Source organism: Chrysoperla carnea, chromosome 4 (genome assembly GCF_905475395.1).
Source record: "Chrysoperla carnea chromosome 4, inChrCarn1.1, whole genome shotgun sequence".
Classification (NCBI taxonomy): Eukaryota; Metazoa; Arthropoda; class Insecta; order Neuroptera; family Chrysopidae; genus Chrysoperla; species Chrysoperla carnea.
Genome location: NC_058340.1, coordinates 7,854,602 through 7,875,317, shown reverse-complemented (window position 1 = coordinate 7,875,317; position 20,716 = coordinate 7,854,602). Strand labels below are relative to the sequence as shown.

Sequence of the window (20,716 nt, the reverse complement as noted above, 5' to 3'; positions counted from 1 at the left end):
TACCTATGCAGAGTTAGAATCCATAAACACCGTACATATTCGTACACCGTTCATATTTTTACCTGTACTCACCTGTACCGCGCAAAACTAACGCCATGGTTCTTAAACTTATTTTTATGTATAGGAGCATCTTTTTCAACATGATACCTAGTGGGTCATTTCACCCAAAAAAATTCAGCATGGGCTTGTGGTCTAATACATTTAACAAACCTATAACAAATAACGATTTTATAAAATTTCATTTAAATAGAAATTCTTTTAAACGAAATTACATCTCGAAAAAAACAATGGAATGTTCCACCTACTTAAACGAGTTTTGAAATTAGATGTCCAATTAATTGAATATTTCATTGCGAAAAATTAGTTTAGAAGCTCCTTCTCCTCCGATATAATCAATTCTTCGAAAATCTAAGAAATCGCTTTCTAGTGAGTGAAAAAGAAAAATTCACCGCCATAAGGTTTTAAGTTAAGTATCTTTACGGTCTCAAAATAAAAAGTAATTTTAACCTTTAAATTTCAAATGGTATATTTGGGGAAAATTATTAAAATTAAACTGGCATTTTATAATTTATAATTCAACAGCATGGCCACGTTCAACTGTTGATAATTGTTTATTTTTTGTGATTAACTCTAATTCCAACGTTAAACTTTCCACTTCAGTTTCTAACGCACGTGATCGTCGAAACATTTGAACATAATTTAATTGTAATTGTCTTTGATATTTTAAAACTTTCTCCTTTTCTTCAATCCATGTGATACGTTCCTGTTCGAATTCTTTCATTTTTTTATTCATTTCATCAATTAATTTCAAAACGCTTGGACATTGATGTTGAATATTTTGGCATACATTTAGTAAATCATCTTGTATTAAACAGTCTACTTCTAGTTTATTGTTATTTGATTGTTTGTCTGTGACATCCGAATCAAACGAACTCAATGAGTGTAGTCCGCGTAAGGATCGTCCATCTTCTATACCTTCATATTCACTCATCGCAACTTCTGATAATTCTTCACGTAATTCACGTACTTCATCACGTAATCGTTTATTTTCTGTTGAATAAAGCTCTTGCCTTTGATGATTTGAATTCTCTTTATTTTGTAATTGTTCTTTTAATTTTTTTACTTCTTGTTCTAATTGCCGAATTTTCTTTTCTTTTTGTTGCGAATTTTGACGTAGTAAAGTCATATCATCTTCTCGTCTATCTAAATTCTCACGAACATCACGAAATTCGCCGCGAAGTTGTAATAATTCATGTCCTCTTGTGGTGTTGTCATTCTGGGGAAAATAATTATTATTTAGTAAATTTTTATAATAAATTTAAATAAGAAAAATCACGTAATTTAAAGTGAACTAATGAATGTATATGTTACAGCCAACTACTAAACGCCTTTTTACTAAACGTAAATTTAGCTTGCCATGAGATTTTTTATAAACTCAATTTGTATTTTTATCAAAATTGTATGTTTTAGCATTGAAAAAAATTTAGTTGTGAAAGATATCAGAAGTTAAAGAAAACAGAGATAATATAAAGTAAGAGTACAATGAAATTTTAATGTTATGTCACAATAAATATCCTGATCAAACCAAACGTAATGTACACCTCACATATTGGGTTGACTACTAAATCAAAAGTATGTCCTTTTAAACTAATACTACAATTATTTCATACAGTAAAAACTAAAAGTAGCCATAAAATTAAATTCCTGAAACAAACAAGTATTTGACTAAAATTACTACGTTAAATATACAGAAAAATATCTTGTAAATAAAAAAAGTAAGCGCTACATTTATAATGTACCAAGGTACAAGGAATATAGTTCCTACCGGATGTCCTCCGACATCCAAATTACACTTACCTGAGCTTCTTTTAATTGAGATTTCAACAATGATATTTCACCAGTTTTTTGACATAAACCCCATTCCGTTTCTTCTAATCGACTACGTAATAAATCAATTTCTTGATGTAATTCGGTTGCTTCTCTACAAACTCGATCATTTTCAGTTGTTAATCGTTTCTTTTCTTGTTGTAATTGATATGTTTGCATCATAAGCATTTGTTCTAGTTTATGTGCTTTTTGAGCGCTAGCACGTAATCTATTCTCATGTACAGTTTTCATACGCCTTAGTTCACGTTCCCAAACCCGTTCTTTTTCTTGGTAAACACGAAATATAACTTGTTCGTTATGCTCCATTGTTTGTCGTAAATATGCCAATTCAGAATCACGATCTCTTAATGCTGCTTCAAGTTCTGATACACCAGAATCTGAAGGAGATGGTGTTAAATCTATCATACTACATCCTCCGACACTTGTCAGAAGACCATATGTTGATGATGACTTATTTCTGTAACAAAAATAATAATTTTCATCAAATTATGGAAAATGTGAAGGATTGAAAGTAACCTAACTAACTATTTCGAATTAAAAATTTGATGGCAAAGCATATGAATAAATAAATGTTCCATCGCCTTAATTTAAACTTTGATGATGTCATTTTACACTTTTGCTCAACAACATGTCCAAAAAAACAATTTTAATAATAACCATTTTGTAAAAAAAACAAAAATAGAGAAGTTGCAATTATTTTATTTTATTTTTTTTCGATAAATCATTTTTTTAAATTGATTTTTCAATAATGATAAATGGTTTGTTTCTCAGCTGGCTTTTACTATATTAGGTATAACGCAAATTTCCATAGAAACCGAATGGCTTATAGCCTCAGCGGAGGTTAATACGTCACTACTGTTTTATTTATTAAAAAATACAACTATTTTAAAAATTATTTCACTTGTGGAAGGCTGTGCCATAAGAACCGTGCATTTTTCCGCGATAAAAATTAGTCTATGCCATTTTCTGATCCCTAAACACCACTACCTATGAAAAAATCATGTCGATCCTTGGCTCTATGAAAAATTAAAACAAATCTATACCATGTGAACCATACATTTTGTCGGGACAAAAAGGAGCCTATTTGCTATTTCAGACTATAATCTATCTCTGTGCCAAAATTTCATCCAAATCCAAACAATCATCCATCCAAACTTTCACGGTAATAATATAAATATCAGATTAAATATTTACCTGTTACTATGACTATTCAACGTTGAGGTGGGAGATTTTCTAACACTTTCTAAACTATCATAATTTATTTTTCGACCAGAAGATAATGGTAATGATGACAATGATGCCATTCCTAACGGCGGTGACGATGAGGTTGAAGTACACGATGATATTAATTTTCTATCCAATGAATAATTGGAATTTCGTTGAAGTCTTAAGTCATTGCTACCTATTACCAACAAATTAAAAAATTTAATTTAATATTTTGTTACATAAAATAAAATGTTAAAACCAAATCACATGATACATACTTCCATAAAACGTTAGATGAGATCCAGCACGTGGGAGAATCGGCGTTGAACCATAACGTTCACCGGCATTTCCAAAACGGGCTGCTGGTGTCATTCCAATAGGTTTAAAAGCAATTGGACGTATAACTACTTTCCCCTAAAAAGAAATAAAGTTGATATTGGTGATTTGTTTGCTTACGGTAATTCATTACAAGATACTTAAATATTTTTATTTGCACAGATATATAATTGCCGATTTTATCTAATAAAGTTAATTTTTTGAATAAAGTTGATTAAGTGTGGTACCATTATAAGCATGGTCCGGATCGACAATTTAATTAATTTTAAATTATTACTTAAAATCACATTTTAATTTTTCTTCAATTAATAATAATGAAATTTTTCAATTTAGGTATCATTTAATTTCAAGTGTATCAACAAAGTGACCTTTTGTTGGGACTTTAGTTGGTTACGCTGTAACCCACTGAGCTACTAGAAATTCATATGAATACAATAAATTTTTTTTAATATAACTTAATTTTTCTAAATTAATGATTTAAGTGATATTTAATACTAAATACGATGAAATTGTTCGTAAAAAATTTAAATTATGTATTTCATTCATAGCTAAATTGATTATTTATATTACGGCAGATTTACAACATATACTGGCACAGTAATAATTATTAATTACGTTTATTGTTTATGCCGTAATAGTCGCGGAAACGAAGCACTGAAGTTAGAACAGTAAAACGGATTTTAATGCGGTTTTCTGCATTTGATTCGTTAGAGCGTCAGTAAATTTTGTGCCCTCACTGTTCAAATTTTTCGAACCCTTTTTAGTGAATTAGTGAAATTTTAATGTTAGAGTGACGGGAAGAGAGAATACCTCAAGGATACAATACGTAAATTTTCTTTCTGGATTTGGTGAATTCAAGGTTGTTAAAAATGCAGAAAAAGTTTTCAGTGTGGTGAAAATTTTTGCCGAAAAACTAGCTCAATTCAAGTATTAGTAGGAGGAATCATTATATCTCTGACATTGAATTTTACCTTTAAACAACCTTACTTCCCAACAGAAAGGTATCGTAATTCGAAAAGTTATACTTGTATATTTTTATAGAGGATAAATACGTTTTTCCTGCCTTTCTTATATACTAAGAAGTCCAAGGCCTAGAGAAAATTGGAGAACCTGGCTTTTGATTAATAATTTTTGTGAATAACTTGTGAAACGGAATGCTTAAAATTTGTATTAAAAAAATGGATAGTAGGTAAGTTATTAGAAGATTGTTTTACCATTTAAAATGCTTGGGGCGTAGAAACAGCAAACCAACATTATACAAAAACAAGTGAAGGTATATAATATAATAAATTAATATGGTTCAAGCACACATTATTATGTACAGAGAGTTCCAGAAATAGTCTGGAAAATATTAAATAGGACAATTTTTAAAGTAACTTACACAAGTTTACTAAAAATAACGGGAAATAATTTTCTTATTTAATTTTACACGTTTTTTCTTAAATCAGAGTTAAGTCAAAATGGAATTTAACTCTTAACTACAAATAAAGACACCTTTTAAATGATTAGATTCCCCAGTAGTTCTGACTTTAAGTAATTTTTGGTTAAGTTAGGTTAGATCGACAGTCCGAGTGGGACACACTTAAGCTTAAGCCTCAAATTGATACTCGAAGAAAGGTCCCTTCCAGGGAGCCTCTAATTTTTTGAATAATTTATAACTGTTCAGGAATAGCAAAAGAGATTTGGCATCGACATATTTAAATTACGTTAGGCTGTCAAGGATTGGCTTATCCAAGTGTGTCCTTTCTTTGCGAGAGGTGGGTAGTGACAGAGGAAATGAGTCAAATTTTCTTCCTCATTCTAACTGTAATAGTTTATGCAGTCGTCGTGATTGGCGTACTGCTAAACCCAAGCGTTCAGCATGCTTGCCTCGCATTGCAACCTATATTCTGTAATAGCCGCTCCATTATTACGTAACGAGGTACGTGTAAAGGAAATTATACTTTCTGAGAATTTTCTAAATCTGGATTGTATCAATTAATTCAAGATTAAAGTTTGTGGATACGACGCCAAGGTTACACATCGTAACAATCGCGAAATGTTTAATGTAATTCATAAATCTCGTGTGATAGGGTTGTAATAGTTCTCCTCTAAATGTGGTCGCACAAATATGAATCAAGAGCATAAATAACGTATATGTGTAAGAGTGTATGTGAATTTTAAAAACAAGAGCGCCTAAGAAGTAACGATGAACTGAAAACTACTCATCAACTACCTGATCAGACTTCTTGATAAATCCCCTTACATACTTTAGTGATTTACAAGGCCAGTCAAATCAACAATATTATATTATCCATCCATAACTACTCCACCAGACGAATAAAATGGTTTGGTTATAGATATGTTGTTGTTGTTGGTTTGTTTGTTGGTTCATGGTTCTTGGTTATAAATATACAACTTACCTATAAACGAAACAACCAAAACGAAAAATATATACAAACAAACAACTTTAAAACTTACGACAGCGACTAAAAAACTTTGTTGTTACGAATAAACAATGCCACCTTTTTCAAACAAAATAGCCACCAACTCAACCAACATTAAAGCTGCACATAGACATATGAAATTATTGCCTGGGTTCATTCTTCACATAGATAGAGTTCTATCAAAACTAAGTGGCACTGAACAAGAGAGAGTATAGATACGAGTGCACATACATATACATCATACACTCTCTCTTGCTCGGTGCCACTTTGTTTTGATTTAACTCTATATAACATATAGATAGAGTATGTACATGGCGTAAATGGTGTAAAACAGCGCCTCAAAGTAAGTGACTTGGAACTAAATAAAACCATTTAACGCATGATATATGATAATTAGCGCAATCATTTGGTGGCGCTAGTATATATCTCAAATATATCTCTAATTCATTCAATTTTAAACAATACAATATTGTACATAACATGTCATTAAAAGGGATAGGGAAAAAGAAAGGAAGGGGAAGGTATGCAGCCATGGCTGACTTTGTTAGGAACTATCCGGGCATTAACCTCGTGCAAACCTAATGGACAACCATAGAAAACCATACCATAGGATAACCACTTGCTGATACTAAAAGATCAAATGCCTCTCCAGTATCACTCATAGTGTGATTCGGTTAAGGATTTGGAATACAAGTGGTACTTAGATGAAGTACATAAAAAAAAAGAAATGAAATCGATCGATTGGTTCTCAAGATAGACTACACAGAAGATGAATGGTATCCACCCTTAATAACTTTTGACTTGATGTGATAATTGTTTTGAATGAAAACACGCCGATTTAGTATCGACGGGAAAGTTCCAAAATGTCGCCTGGAAAATTTTTTCCTTCCTTCACCCCCACCCACCATAAAGGGCATTCTCTCTTCGATCATGATATAAAAATAATGAAATCGATTGGTGGTTCTATAAATAGGCTACCCAGAAGATTGAATTCATACCCTCCATCTTCTGTGCAGCCTATTTTAAGAACCAATCGATAGATTTCATTTTTTATCATGGTTAAAGACAGAATTTGATGCCTTTTCAAATTAGGTATCACAAAGTAGGAAGTGCCATTTTAAATTTCGAAGGAATGAAACCTACATTTTGTAGGTACTATTTTAGAACTTTCCAGTCGATACCCAAATCGACGTGTTTTCACTCAAAACAATCTGCACATTCATCCAAATACATACTTTCTTCTATATTCCTAAGTCAGTCGGATGATTATGTTTAATCTACCACGATAGAATTTTTAAAATTATGTCCTTCCATATAAGTGTTAACATGTTATTGAGTCTCATTGTTAAAATAAAATGAACCTAAAAATTGATCGTCTTGACACTGCTTTATACACACCACACACTAAAACGAAGCCTTCACCTTAAGTTATTATTATTGCAACTTGAAAAGTATGTGCTAAAGAAGTTACAACCTTGACGAGGACAGTCTAATAAATGTGCGCTTTTATACAACTTAAAAAAAAATTTCTTTCATCTTTCAATCAAAATGTGAATTGAATCAAATAAAATTACATTAAAAAAAATTAAAAACCTTAAAATTTACAAACCGTGATGGGTACGACTATTTTGAGAATAGGCCTACAACTTTCCCATTCATTAAATTATTGTAAAACATTTCTGAAAACCAAATAAATTTTTTCATGTCTCGGTCAGGATAGGCTACCCGAGGTAAATATCTTGAAAAAAAGAGTGTGCTTCAGAGTCAAAACAATAGGTTTAGTACATGTACAAAATTTTGACATAGGACTGATTGTCCGAGTCATTCCAATAACACACATTTTATAATTGCAGAAAATATATCGATCATAATTATTCACATGAGAAAATTTAAATAGAATAACATATGAAGTAATAATTAACCGTAAATTGAAAATTTAATCTAATTGAATAATCATCAATGTGTATCTAGCTGTAGGTATAGTAACGCGTTCATTTAAATATGATGTGCATACGTATGTTATTATTATTATTATTAAAATCATTATATTATCTATTTTAATTTTTTACTTTCACTTTTGATCGGCTTACAATCAGATCTTAATAAAAATATTAGAAATTCTTATTGCTGCTATTATTATATCTATACTAAAACATTGGATGATTCAATATTTCAAATTAGTTGGGTAAATCTACCGGATTTTGATAATCAATTCGGCCAAATTTTGGGAAGAGGCTAACTTTTATACCATGCATATATGTAATATGTAAGGTATGCTAAGTTTAGTCCCAAGTTTGTAACGCTTAAAAATATTGATGCTACCAACAAAATTTTGGTATAGGTGTTCATAAAATCACCTAATTAGTTCAAAAGAATGTATAGGTACTGGCTACACGTACTAAACTCTCCAGAACACAGTTTAATTAAACTATGTTATTTGCGCCTGAGGGACTTGCATTCTTGTCCAGAAAACATAACAGGTGGAAACTGGTGCTCACAATTACAAACACTTCTACATTTTTCTGAAAACCAGGATCTTTGGAACGATCAATCTATAATAAATATCAAAAGATCGATGAATACTGTACTGGAAGGCTACAAACGAAAACTTCATGAAAATGATTTAATTTCAATGAATTCATCCAATTACAGCAGCATGTATCGACATTTATTCAACTGCAATACACACTCGTTGCTTGAGTTTCGTTGCCCCATCGTCAAGCTCAGAACAATTTGCCAAATTAGGACTGCGAGCCGGTTTCGTTTCCGTTTGCTTGTAAATGGTCTCAAATACGAACTGAACAGTGATCAAAATTGCCCAATTTGTAATCTACAAGAGCCGGATGACTTTAACCACTTCTTTGTTCGTTGTCCTTTATATACAAGTTATAGATTACAATATTTGGACAAATACCTAAGTCAAATTTCCAATATTAATGATCTGTATCACCTGTTTAATATTGAGTGTGTTGAAAAAATTAATGACATTTTTAGATTTACAGTGTCGGCTTTTCGGTTCCGTGCATTTGTACTGGACGAGTAATTAAACTTTAAGTTATAGTATTAGCAAAACGCCAACCAGTTTTGTTTTGTGTTTATTATTATTATTATTATTTTATTTTTTTTGATTTTGATACATGTTAAAAGACATTACTATTTTGTTAATTGCAAACTGAACTCTATTTGTTACAATCGCTGTAAGATTATAAACAAATATATTTTATTATTATTATTATTATTATTATGTAAGGTATGCTAAGTTTAGTCCCAAGTTTGTAACGCTTAAAAATATTGATGCTACCAACAAAATTTTGGTATAGGTGTTCATAAAATCACCTAATTAGTCCATTTCCGGTTGTCCGTCCGTCCGTCCGTCCGTCTGTGGGCACGATAAGTCAAAAACGAAAAAAGATATCAAGCTGAAATTTTTACAGCGTACTTAGGACGTAAAAAGTGAGGTCGAGTTCGTAAATGAGCAACATAGGTCAATTGGGTCTTGGCCTATGGGTTAGCAGGACCCATCTTGTAAACCGTTAGAAATAGAAAAAAAGTTTAAATGTAAAAAATGTTTCTTATAAAAAAATAAACAACTTTTGTTCGAAACATTTTTTCGTAAACAACACGCAAATTAGGCGTTAATTGTATAGTATGTAATTGTATATGTATGTGCAATGTGATAGAGTAATCAACACTATTTATGTATGGTATTTCAACAATTAACTCAGTCAATTGTTTGTTTTCACTTGTTTTTAATATCTATCCTGCTCGTACTTTCTTAATATTTATGTCAAAATCTTAAAATTATACAGGCATAGGCAAAAATGCCAAATTAAAGAAAAACGATGGTAAAATTAGATGAATATTACCTACACAAAAAAATAAAAAACAAAAAAAAAGTATATAAAATAATTATAAAATTTTGTATGTAAGTATTATAAAAACTTGAATGAATCACTCTGTACGTAAGTAATATGTACATGAATGTTTTAATATGTTGTATTTTTTATAATAATATTTTCCGCTATAAATTAATTATCGTTATAATCTGATGTATTCATTATTATTATAATATAAATTTAATTTTTTTAAATATCATCTCTGTGCTTTGCTTGCTATCTATTTTGTTGTTTTAACTTACTGTTTTACATCACGCAAAAACTTGTTGAATTTTATTATCCGACCAACGGAGGATATAAATGTTTCACATGTGTATGGTTGGCTTTTTAGTTGTTCGACTGTAGAGCAAAAATTACCTTACTGTAAAGCATGAACTGATTCAGTATAACTTTAATTAGAATCGCCAAGACAGTCAGGAGAATATAGCATAGTCATAAAATAGCCAAAAAGACAACCTTTATCCCCAAAATTATCGATATATATTTCCTGTTCTTACATGGTTTATATCAAAAGAAAACCATCTGTGTAGGGTAAAACAGTTCTTATATAGAATATAATCAATAGACTGTTGACTGTAATTACCAGTTTGTGGGCGTGTTTTTTTTTCTTTTTGCTATGGAAAAGAAATAAATTATAAATTTCACGATCTATTTTGTATTGCATAATAATAATTTCTAATTAATTATCCGTAAAATCATTTATAAAACAGAATTTTCTGTTTAATAAAAAATTAAGATTCTCCAAGTTCTTCGTAAAACACTGCATCACTTGCCTGGAATGGCATTTAATTATGGAGAGTCCAAATTTACCAAAGTAGAACCATACACTTATTTATTGGAAAACTAGCTTTTGTCCATGGCTTCGCTCGTGCTAATGATTCATTTCAATGGATAGTTCTATGACTATTTCTATATTTCGTAAGAGTGTTATTCACGAAACCATACCCCCCTCTGTACTATAGACTATAAGATATACAGAATGTTCTATTTACATCTAGGCATATAAATATAACGAGTATGACACAATACTTGCGTTAAGCAATGCATCTAAGTGACAGGTATTATATACATGTGTTGAAGCTTTGATACGCGTTGAGGTAGTTGCAAGACGCTTGAAGAGTGAAAGTTTCTTAGTTGAATAGATGAACTACAACAGATAAGCCACGATACAAGTCACTTTTGCTATTTCATATAACATCTATAATACTTCTTACTTAGATGCATTGTTTAACGCATGTACTCTGTCATACTAGTGATATTTATATGCCTAGATGTAAATCGAACATTCCGTATACATTTTGAGTTGAATTAAAGTAATCCACATACACGCATCGCCTTCAAACTTGCAATACTCCCATTTTACACAGGATTTGAAAATATATAAACAATTCAACTACAAATTTTCGATTAAAAAGTGTACAAAATACCTTTCCAAGAACACCACTGCAGGATTGAATTTTAGGTGGAGCTACAATTGCTGCAGAATTTTCTTGATCACTATTTGTTGCATCTGGATCAGCGGCAGTGCTTGGCTCACCACTGGAGCACGCTGATCCGGATGATGTATCCAAAATATCACATGATGAATCATCTGAGAAGAGTGTTTCGTTTCCACTATCCACTGTTCCCATTATTATATGTGATTAGTCATTGATCTAAGACATCTGTAACAAAATAATTACAATTAATATAATGAATATGTAATTTGAATTTTTTGAATAAATAAATAAATTAATGTCAAGTTGCAAAATTGCAAAAACAGTTTTCTTGGAAGAATTATTTGGAGCAAGAAAGCAAATTTTTATATTTGTTTCAATTTTTTTTGTTCTTTATATAAGTCAAAGCCCTTCATTATCCCACTTAAGGATGTATGAGCGCCAGGGGAATTTTCAATAAAGAGCTTGATTTTTTTTATATAAAGTTGGACTAAGTCTAAATCTTTTTGGAAAATTTTAGGGTTGGTTTTCCGATTATTTAAATAAATAAATGACTTCAAAAGTCGGCATATTTAACATTGGTCCTATGGGAAAACGGTAGATGGATGATATGTTTTTATAGGTTTCTAAACTAGTCGGTGGAAATTAAAAAACAAAATATTTAAATTTAAGTTAAAACCTTAATAAATTATTGAAAATAAAATCCTTTGTGTCCGATTAATTAAGGATGTAGGTATGAGCACGATAGTTGATTTCGGAAAAATCAACGATATTCCACAATTTTTTTCAATTTATTCGAAACTACGCACTTTAACGTAAAAATAGGTCTGTTTAAAGATATTGGCGTAAAAGTTCCGATGGATTTGTGTGTATAAACTTTATCCTTTTTGGTGGTTTTTTTATTTTTTCTTAAAAAGTTATTATTAAGAAAAAAACTTTTAATAGAAGTTGTTAAGCATAAAATTTTCAACCGATCCCTGTAACATTGGATCAGCTTATTTTTTCTCTAATATTGGCAAAGATGGCATTGTTGTACTCAAAACTTCAGTAAATTTCACCTAACTTGATGGGACTACTATAGTTTTTAACTTGTTAATAGTTTACATAGGTTTACATTTTGTCAGTAATTTGGCTAATTTGATTGGTTGAAAATGATGTAGATAACTCTTTTTAGCCTGTTTTGATTGAAAATGAGTGTGATAATAAAAAATGATAATAAAAAATGAGTATGGTAATGAAAATAAGCGAGAAAAGTAGTTCCTATCTCACAGGCGTTGATACAGAAACAAAAAAAAACTTACACAGAAGTTGGGACTCGAGTTCGGGTATTCGGTCTAGGACGCAACCAACTTCGTCACTTCTGTTCTATGTAAGCGACTCTATTATATGTAACCTCTTCGTGTTTTATTCTGTAATTTTGTGCATATAAAACACACAAACAGTTCATACTGCTCATATTTGTAATATATATAACATACTTTTATTATGAAATCAAATTTTTATGTTTGTTTTAATTTTCCAGTTGCATATAACTGCGTGAATATTCAAAAATATAAACTTGAACACAAAATTTTTGTTATCCGACTCCGATGTTCCATGAGTCGTATAATCGGAGGCTCACAGTTAAACTTTTGACCCACTATTCTCTACAACGTATAGACCTAAAGATCTCCGATGACATGGCTTATTAAACTTCGGAGTCGGTTTTTTTGAGTCATTAAAAAAGTTATATTTATGTTATCTTTTTCAACACATTAAATTCGCGTAAGTTTGCATGGAAAAAGTGATTACTTTTTATAGAAGTAAGTAAGTATTAAATGATTTTACTCCTGATTGAAGCACCAATAAAAAGACTTGTTAAAGCAGTATGTATAGTATAGATGTAGGTACATAAATGTAATAAGACTTAATAATATTTACGTACTAACAATAAGATGATAAATGATCGTCTTCAGATGCATTGTATATATATATATTCTTTATTGATATACAAAAAGCAAATCAATCATTACAAAATTACATTTTGTGTTACAATATATGAAAAATAAAATAAAACTAAATAAAATAACATAAAATTCTTTATATTTAAAATCTTAATTGTCATATTTTTAATGTGTGTAAAGCATCAAACCTGGCCATCAAAACAACAAACTTTTCCTCTTCGATAGAATGAAATTAATATAAGTCGTCACTACTATTGCTTTATCATACTCAGAAACATTTAAAATGTTCGTTAGGTTATTCAATCCCATTGCAGAAACCCTATCTCTTTCTGTTCCTCTGGTACCTTCACAATCCATAAGTAAATGTTGTCCAGACTCTAGCCCACCACATAAAACACACATCTTGTCTCCTAATGAATTTCGTACATTGTTCCAGGCGTAAGTGTTTAGTCTGAACGAAGCTAGGATTCTCCTCTGGTCTCTATTTAATATATTTAGATATGGTGCGCCAGTTTCGAAATGGGGTATGCATGAAAACATCTGCATTGATACCATAGAGTTCACTTCATGTAATACTTTTTTTAGATAGTATTCCTGCACTTGTTTTTTTATTCTTCCTTTTGTCCAATTTTCACAATTTTCAGCTGTCATTTCCATAAGATTTAATTGTTCTTTTATATTAGTTTCTAATCCGCATGCAAGACCTGCTTGTTGTAGTTTTTTGCTGCCATTTTTAATTCTTGAATATAAACTTGAACACAAAATTTTTGTTATCCGACTCCGATGTTCCATGAGTCGTATAATCGGAGGCTCACAGTTAAACTTTTGACCCACTATTCTCTACAACGTATAGACCTAAAGATCTCCGATGACATGGCTTATTAAACTTCGGAGTCGGTTTTTTTGAGTCATTAAAAAAGTTATATTTATGTTATCTTTTTCAACACATTAAATTCGCGTAAGTTTGCATGGAAAAAGTGATTACTTTTTATAGAAGTAAGTAAGTATTAAATGATTTTACTCCTGATTGAAGCACCAATAAAAAGACTTGTTAAAGCAGTATGTATAGTATAGATGTAGGTACATAAATGTAATAAGACTTAATAATATTTACGTACTAACAATAAGATGATAAATGATCGTCTTCAGATGCATTGTGAGACACCAAACTAATCATAAATCATCACCTTTGATAGATTATAGTTATTTATCACTTTTTTATACGGGCAATTATTTTTTATTAAATTTTCATTCCAATTGTTCAACAAACAAGGTATTACAAAAGTTCAAAAACATATTAGAAGAAGTATAGTCGATATTGTCAGGTATAGTAAAATAATAGCTTTAGTTTAGTTCAAATAATAATTTTTGTTTGGTAATGTACGATCGAATGTTGGGATTAATTTTGTGAAAATATTTCCAGATAATAAATCGAAATATTTTTCACTTATTAAAATAGTATCAAGCATTTAGTTCAACCTGAAGAACAACAAAAAATTTCAGGAAATAATACTCATTTGAACACCTTCTAATATATTTTCATTTTGTTTAAAACTAGGGGAAAACCTGAAATATCGATTTCGAACTCGGAAAAAAAAATTGTTTCGGTTGGACACCAAATTTAAGTCATGTTTTCTCCGAAAATATATACAAATGTATTTATCCAAGGCCTTCGCGAGGAAGCAGAGTGTTTAGAACTCTTAGAACACGACTTAATTATTGATTTCCCGAGTCAAGACACCTCCAGGGTCTTTCTTTAATTTAAACGAGCTGAAATTCGGTATTAGCCCTCCTGGTAGATTTTCTTGATTTTTTTGCGAAAGGCTAAAAAAGTTCAAAGTTGTAGCTAGAGGACATTTAAAGGTCATGAGGTCCATATAAACATTTTTGTCGTGTTTTTTTGAATGTTTTATTACGAGTAGGAAGTTGTTTCTAAAAATAAATTATGTTGGGAAAGATAGTAGTTTTTAGGTTGTTTCACCTCGTTTTTGGTTTTTTTTAATAGCAACAATTCCGGCGCCAAAATCAATCATTTCCGGAAAATTGAATTTTTATGGCAAAAAATACAGTTATTTAAAAAAAAAAGATCTTGTAGATTGTGGTCAGTTTAATCTAAAAATACCATCCATTGTAAGTTTGGTCAATACCTCGACTTCTGAGTTAACTAAGAAAAATTCGAACTTCGAAAAAGTGGTAAGTTTTCGAAACTAGAATTATTTTAGATTAGCCAAATTTATACCTTGATTTATTTTATCTCATCTAGAACCGGAGAAATAAATCTTTCTATTCTTAATATTTTATCAATGACTTTAACATATTTTGACAAAATTTTGATTAGAAAACTCTAGAACATCCGATATACCATAAAAAGATAGAGCTTCATTAAATAACGCTTGAAATTTCGATAGTTTCTCAATTGACATAATTGAAATTGAATAATAAAAACTGAAATTTATTTAACAAAGCTTTATCGGGAAAAAACACTTTTACCATCCAAAAATGTTTCTGTAATTTTGGAATTAATGATTTATGATCCATGATCAACAGAAACTTTTTCCGAAAATTTCATAAAACTTACTTTTTGAACATTGCACGTAAGTATTCCAGGAAATGTTAAAATTGGAAAAAAATAATCAAATGATAAGAAGTTTATAATTTTAGAACTTCACTCTACTTTTTGAATAGGGCCGACCATTCGCTTGGTAGGGTATACGATGTAATAACCATCATGTATTTTAAATTTATATGATAAATAATAATGTAAATGTGTAACAATTGTTGATGTAAAATGTAAAATACTTGTTGTAAATTTTAAATAACACAGTATAAAATGGTAATCTTTAAAATCGAAAATCTGATTATGGTTTTATTATTATTAAAACATTATGTAATAAATATACATCTTTATATTTTATTATTGTACATGACATGCTTAAAAGCTAAATTATCCAGAAACTTGTTATTCACATTTTTATATTATAGCTTATGACTATGACATCAAAAATATATTTACAAGATACGTGCCGATATGTAGGTTTAATTTTATATTAATAAATAAACAGGATGTCCTCCTTAATAGTCTTAAGAAAGCTCAACATCACAATAAGTCTGAAATAAACTTGAAAGAATTTTGTAATTTTTTTTAATTATCGAAATTTACAATTTTAATCATTGTAATCAAGTCTAGTTTTACATTTTAATGGGTCATATGACCAATTCGACATCAGGATTAACGCCTTTTTTTATATTATATTGTAACGAGATCTACTCCCGTATGTTCGATACAATAAAAGATCACAAGGTGAATTCTTCGAAAACTACTACTGTAATGTTTAATTCTATGGTACATTAATTGTTCCACACAAGATCTATTTAAAATATTTTTTACAACCATACTATTTAACACCGACTGTCCGTGATCCGGAGATCATCTCCATATTTTCTATATTCTCTTCACTTTTACATATATACCATTTCCATGGTAACCATGTACTATGTTTGTTATTAACTCAGCCGTCTTAGATGTCAGAATTAACTATACCTATTCTTCTAGACCCCTGCAACTACCCACGAAACCAGACTCACTTTATTACAATATGTTGTTTTATATCTTCATACATGTTCGATCTTCAAAGTCGATATTAAATTTTTAAAAAGTCTTCTTGTATTGAGGTCTTTTTATGACTGGTCAGAGTGATTCATCTCTTCACGTCTACCTCGGAAGGGATTGAAAAGCACAATAGTTTTAATTAAAACAAGAGAAAAAATTTAGCCAACCAAAAATTCAAAACATATTTGAATACGATCTGTGAAAGATCAAACATAAATGAAGTGATAAAACTGTGTTTTTGAAATGTAATCCACGCGGTTCATTCCTTCAACTATGGAAATACTCAAATACTTTTCAGCCCCTAAGCAGACAGATGTATCTGAAAAGATTGAAAATGATGTAGATATTCGATTAATTTTTATGCTTTATTATTCGTTATTACAATTGAAGGAATCAAAAAGGTCGCCAGCATATTACCAATGTTTCAACGAACCATTCTTCAAACATCACCGCAAAGTAGTTTATAGTTTCACGACCGTGTTATAAATCTTGCCGTTCTATATAACACAAATAGCATTCTACACAATTTTCCCGACCTTGACAACAATAGCATTTCTCGTGGCCCTGCACCACAACCAAACACGCTATATGATTGAATTACCCGCTTTTCGTACACGAATTGAAAACCTAAAAACTATTTCCTAACTCCCATAAATTGCAAAACACACCTGTATCGCTAAGACTTTTCAATTTTGTAATGGCACGAAAAGGGCTCTTAGTGAAAAATTAACTTTGTCGTTAGTTAATAGAAAAACTAACAAGCTGTAGGGGGCTGACAAAAAGCCTGCTTAAGCAACTTTCTCTTATATTTCAGTAGTTGTACAGTCTTCCAAATTTCCTTCGCTTGGGAGCTACGGTCCTAAAGTTGAAATTTTGAAAATCGATTTTTGTAACTTTTCTACAAACGGGAAGCCCGCCGGATTTCTACGTCCACGAAGGTAAAGAATTGCAAATATTGAATTTAGATTCAATAAATTGTGTATTACGAAAAAGGTACGTTTATCCTTATGGAAATTAGCAATTTTAATCCTTGGAAAAATTACATTCAATTGTTTCAGATGTTCTTTATATCTATAACAAGTGAAAACAAACAATTGACTGAGTTAATTGTTGAAATACCATGTATCGACAGTGTTGATGAGGCAATCGTTTGTTTTTTGACTTCACGTAAGTATAGAAATTTTTAAAAACCAACTTCGCTTTTTTATTCGTGAAGTAAGAATTCTTCATTTAAAGTGAATATTAAAAAAAATTTTATCCGATCCTCTATTATAAGACTTCTTCTATTTAACTAGATTGTTTGAGGAATCCTAATCTTCTTTTTATAAAATGATTAAAAATATATCTTTAATATAAAATAATATAATTGTAACTAATGAACAGAAGTAAATAAACTTATTTAAAATCTTTATAATATATTATATTACATAATTATACATATAAATAATCATAGTTAAGTACCTATACGTAATTCTTTATTAAAAACAAGAAAAATATTTAACGGACCTCACACCTTACATGTTACCTGTGTTATGTGAATATCTCACATATCTACTACATATAAATATGTACGTATCTAAGTAGGTACAATTTGATTCAATAAAACGGAATTACTTTATTTATATTAGATGAAACAAGTGAAACCAAACAATTAACTGAGTAAATTGTTGAAATACCATGTATAGACAGTGTTGATTACACATACATACATGTAACACACATGTAACTGATATAATACTACAATTTGCGCATAATATAAGCTCTCACGGGTAAACAGTGATGTTTACGAAAAAATGTTTCAAACAAAAGTTGTTTATTTTTTTATAAGAAATATTTTTTACATTTAAACTTTTGTTCTATCTCTAACGGTTTACAAGATGGGTCCGACGAACCCAAGACACAATTGACCTATGTTGCTCATTTACGAACTCGACCTCACTTTTCACGTTCTGAGTACGCTGTAAAAATTTGATTTTTCTTTTCGTTTTTGAGTAATCATGGTGACAGACGGACAGACGACAGACGACAGACAGACAGACAGACAGACAACCGGAAATGGACTAGTTAGGTGATTTTATGAACATCTATACCAAAATTTTGTTCATAGCATCAATGTTTTTAAGCGTTACAAACTTGGGACTAGACTTAATATACCTTGGTATATTTCATATACATGGCATAAAAATATACCCAATAGGAAATCCGACTAAGTTTTTGTTATCACTTTAGGTGAAGAATTCCCACTTCACGAATAGAAAAGTAAAGTTGGTTTTTATAAATCTTTATTAGTATGCAAGATATATACGTTTAAAATTTCTAATTAATAAAGAGGAAGATAGTAGTGACGTCATACGCGAGTATCGTCATAGAGATTACATATAAAACTTTGTTTTGTTAAAAGGAGCTAGGAAACCTTTGAATGCAATCTTTGATTGCTTATGTAATCTTCGTTTTTTATCAATTTTTATTTCACTTTCAAATTTTATCATAGTACATCAGGATTTTCCTCTATTGCGTATCGTGCACGCATAAAAAGGTTCAATCTTAACAACAATAAAAAAACTTTTAACAAAAAGAAAACCGACTTCAAAGGGAAATCTTTTCCAAAACAAATTAATATGCACTAAAAACTAAAAAATAACGATAATATAATGCAGTTAAAATTATTGTTATTTTTGGAGTCGGTGTCAGTCAAGCTAATGTAGCAAACTATTCTGTCAGAGCTGTTTCCTTGGCTGACACCGACTCCAAAAATAACAATAATTTTAACTGCATTATATTATCGTTATTTTTTACTTTAAAGTTTTTTTTAATTTTTAATAAATATCCCCAGCTGACCTAAGCAATTACCTCAGATGTTGTCACGTTTCTCACTGTACGGAAAGATAGGTGATGCTTAGTCTATATAAAACAAAGTCAATGGGTCATTTATATTGAATTGGACTTTATTTATAAAGTGGTCTCATGCGTAGATAGAAATTATTAAAAAGGTACAAAATATCACATACTTCGTACACATTTATTACTTATAAATACAATCAACTTAGAGTATTTAATAATAAATTTAATGCTTTAAGCGAAATAATTTAACTTGTAATACAGTGTGTGCGGCGATAAATTGTCATTTTTATTATAAACATTGTTGGTTTTATTTTTTTAACTCAGGTAATTATGTTATGTATAAAGTAGGACGATTTATATATACGTGGAATTACTTTGCAAATATAATTATAATCAAGTCATCCAGAAATTAATACACTAAATTAAATACTAAATTGACTTATAATTAAATTGAATGGACTTATGCAATAGGGTATAATCCTGATGTCGAATTGACCATATTACCCATAAAAATGTAAAACTAAACTTGATATCATGACCAAATTTGAAAGCAATTTAAAATTGATTAAAAAATGAAAAAGGAATTATAAGCATGGGTAGGGCGCTTGACATGAATCCAAGAAGTCCGGGTTCGAGTGTAATTTTTTCAATTCTCTTTAATTAAAATTACTAGACAAGATATTTGTCAATATTTAGTTTACGTTGTATGTATCATATTAAAAACATCAAATATAATCGAATGATGTAAATAAATATCGTATGCATGATTATAAGTAAACAACAACAATAAGTAAGAATTATAAGCAATCAAAAATTGCATTCAAAGGTTGCCCATCTCCTTTTATGATGACCTTTTAGCAAAACAAAGTTTTATATGACGTCACTTGAAGGTATCTTCCTCTTTATTTAATTAGGAATTCACTTTTCTATTCTTGAAGTGAGAATACTTCATCTGAAGTGATAAAAAAAAATTAGCCCGATCCCATTGTGTCGAAGGCAACGATGAGAGATGAAAGGTGTTACAAATCCCTTATCATGGCCCTTAGAGCATAATTTGTGTGGTTTTGGAGCTGTTTTATACACAGGGTGTTTAAAAATTGCATTACAATATTTTAGATGCGCTCAAATTAAGGAA

General features: G+C 30.1%; 1 protein-coding gene across 5 annotated transcripts in view; it reads right to left on the bottom strand.

The window, feature by feature from the left end:
- Nucleotides 1–437: 437 nt before the first annotated feature.
- The window catches only part of LOC123297923 (leucine zipper putative tumor suppressor 2 homolog), a 167,003-nt gene continuing 146,724 nt past the window's right edge, over nt 438–20,716 (bottom strand). For all 5 annotated transcript variants that reach the window (XM_044879755.1, XM_044879756.1, XM_044879757.1 and 2 more), the window contains 5 exons: nt 11,179–11,415; nt 3,372–3,507; nt 3,082–3,289; nt 1,858–2,344; nt 438–1,276 (listed from right to left, as the gene is read on the bottom strand). In XM_044879755.1, the coding sequence (XP_044735690.1) occupies nt 569–1,276; nt 1,858–2,344; nt 3,082–3,289; nt 3,372–3,507; nt 11,179–11,382 (1,743 nt within the window). In that variant the 5' untranslated portion in view covers nt 11,383–11,415 and the 3' untranslated portion in view covers nt 438–568. The remainder of the gene's footprint in view (nt 1,277–1,857; nt 2,345–3,081; nt 3,290–3,371; nt 3,508–11,178; nt 11,416–20,716) is intronic.